The 2,720-nt window shown below is 40.9% G+C and overlaps 1 protein-coding gene across 1 annotated transcript in view; it reads right to left on the bottom strand.

The window, feature by feature from the left end:
* emc2 (ER membrane protein complex subunit 2) overlaps nt 1–1,475 on the bottom strand; it is a 25,370-nt gene extending 23,895 nt beyond the window's left edge. Inside the window, exons 1-2 of the mRNA XM_005741323.1 lie at nt 1,403–1,475; nt 478–591 (exon numbers count right to left, since the gene is read on the bottom strand). Of these exons, the coding sequence (XP_005741380.1) occupies nt 478–591; nt 1,403–1,442 (154 nt within the window). The 5' untranslated portion in view covers nt 1,443–1,475. The remainder of the gene's footprint in view (nt 1–477; nt 592–1,402) is intronic.
* Between the last annotated feature and the right edge of the window lie 1,245 nt (nt 1,476–2,720).

Consider the following 2,720-nt stretch of genomic DNA (forward strand, 5'->3'; position numbering starts at 1 on the left):
TGTCCAGACTTGTATTCTCAGAACTGTCTTTGCTTATCTGCATGATCCACATCACAGTAAGCTCAAGATCATGTCCAGAAATTAAAAAGTCCACAACGTTTTGATTCTCTCTAAGAACAAGAAAATTATTACTGACAAATTTTACTGAGGGTTATTAAGTAGTTTTAGTCACTACAAAGTCTAAATCCTAAACTATTGCCTAAATACTGCAGTTTTGAAGGTCGCCACTAGTGAAAAGGAACAAACAACTCACTGTTTTATTACAAGTATAAAGTTTTTCCTGTTGTTTTGAATTTGTCATACAAAGACAAAATTTTCTCTGCTTTTATGTTTAGTTACCCGTTTTAATACTACCAAATAATATAATATAATCAGTATTCTTAGGTGTAACGCTCCACCTAACCATACACACAAAAAACATGTCTATAATGACATAAGATGACAATCTTCAGATTTATTCAGCCTTGACACACTTACTGTCATCTCCCAGTTTAGATGCATGTTCACTGATGAGTTCTTCACCAACATCCACAATCTGTTCACTGTTTCTGTAGTTATCTTCTCGCCATTTCCGCAGCTTATCTCTCATCTCTTTGGACAGAGACAATGAAAAATAAGGACAACTGCAAAATGAGAAAATTAACAGATTGCAACACAATTCACTATTTCAAGACCTTCACTTCTGTAGCACTCTACCACACGATTGTCAAGTGTGAGCGGCATACAGCTTTTCTAAATCACACTTTATTACCTATAAATGCACTCAAACCTGTCCGGCATTTGAACCACCGGTGTGGCTGAAGAGATTTACGATATTAGGACCATTACACACACCAAACTTCATATACTATGCATGTATTTAGCTCAACAGATTTGACAGCATGACACGAAAATGTTCGAGCAACTAGGAGACGTTATGAATGCACACAAGTGCAGGCGGAGAAAAGGCAGCATCAACATTAGTACGGTACTGCGTTACTGTCGCCGTGTTCCAGCTCTTTTACAGGACCCGACACCTGCGTAGTCTGTGGTGGCTACCGTTAGCCGCTGCATTAGGCCAACCCGGGCTAAAATGATAACAAGCCCTGTGTCTTTTCTTCAAAGAGACAAACGTCGGTTTCCACTGCACACTCCCGGTGCTTTCACGCCATCATTACGCTGAAGCTAGGGACAATGAAGCGGTTACTGACTACTGCGAACATAAAACTGACTGGGTAGCACACTTTGCTAACTATGTTTAGCTAACCACTTTAAAGGGTAGCTTGAGAGCTCGTATATTAAGTCTGGAACAGCGACGACTCCACGTCATGTCAGTGCGCAAGATAACGCCAGAAGCTTTCAAAAAGTAAGAACACGTGCCTGTGTGACACTTGAAGAGTAGCTATTTTATATTAAATCTTACCTTCCCATCCTACATCGTACATTTCTGCTACCGACGCCATCTTTTCCTTTGTGATAACGTACGCCGTGCTTACGTCATGGACATGCCTGCTGCGATTATGCATTATTATTATTATTAAGTCCAAGTCTTTCATAACGCTTGAGATGTGCTATAATTCATCCAAACAGCTTACGTAGTTTTTATTCATACAATAAAAAATCCTTAGTGTTTTTGTCTAGACTTAGCCTTAGGGTAAATTAGGTCCCTCTCTTGCATTGCAGTATTCAGCAATACATCCCAAAATAAATAGCAGGTACAGAAGGCATTTACAATCCAGATGATGTCGTTTTCGCGCTCCATTGCCGTTTTTATGTTTCCCTTTTAAGTATTGGGTAGGATAATCGGCATCTCGGTTTCCTCTGAAAATATGAAATGTGCTTTCCAAGCAAATCTACCGTTTTATTCTGATTTCCCTCAGGAGCCTCTGTGAATCTCATCCCCTCGCTGTGGATGCTTGCTCGCACACTTCTCTCTTACCACATTACACACTTGTTGATGTGGACTCAGCACAAACTCGCTTACAGAGACATTTTAGAGATTTGATGTCATATCCAGTGCTGCTCACTGACCATAGCCTAGTGCTATGCATACTTTGCCGATGCTCTAACGGTGAGAGGGCAACATGATTATTTGTCCATGACTTCTTCTTTTTTGTAGGACACTGATATGATAAAAAAAAAAACAACAGTCTGGCTTCACCAGTATAGGGCAACAATGAAATGTCATCATGCCTGTCAGAGACACAATTAATAACATTGTATGTACAGTTTAAATTACACTCAGCTCTGACTATTTGTGCACTTGTAATTTTCAAGTCTGCATATGGCAGTCAGTTGATATGTGGTTGGGTTTTTGCTGGAGTACAGAATACCGAAACCGCCACAGTAAAACAGTCACTCACGCTCCTCTGGGGTGGAAGCCTTCCACCGTCTGCCAAGGTGTCACTGAGGGCCAGGGCCCTAATGGTGACCTACAATAAACACCATGTGGCGGGCGTAACTCTTGGGACTTTCAGGACATGATGGTAAAAGCACTCTGTGAACAAGCCGTCCATAACTTTGAGATGCAGCTGGATGTGGTGATGGTAAAAAAAAAAAAAAAGCCTCTTGACATAAGGCGTCTGTTTAACTTGGAGCAGCTCTCCTGTACAGAAATGTCACAATACAGGAGATCAGTTGCAGCAAATTGTGCTACTTGACTGTGCTTACGTAGGTTTCCATGCTCTGTCCCACATAAGGCAAACGGGACAAGACTATATATATTTTCCTTTTCAGTCTCC

Source organism: Pundamilia nyererei, unplaced genomic scaffold (genome assembly GCF_000239375.1).
Source record: "Pundamilia nyererei isolate P.nyererei 1_Seehausen unplaced genomic scaffold, PunNye1.0 scaffold00109, whole genome shotgun sequence".
Taxonomy (NCBI): domain Eukaryota; kingdom Metazoa; phylum Chordata; class Actinopteri; order Cichliformes; family Cichlidae; genus Pundamilia; species Pundamilia nyererei.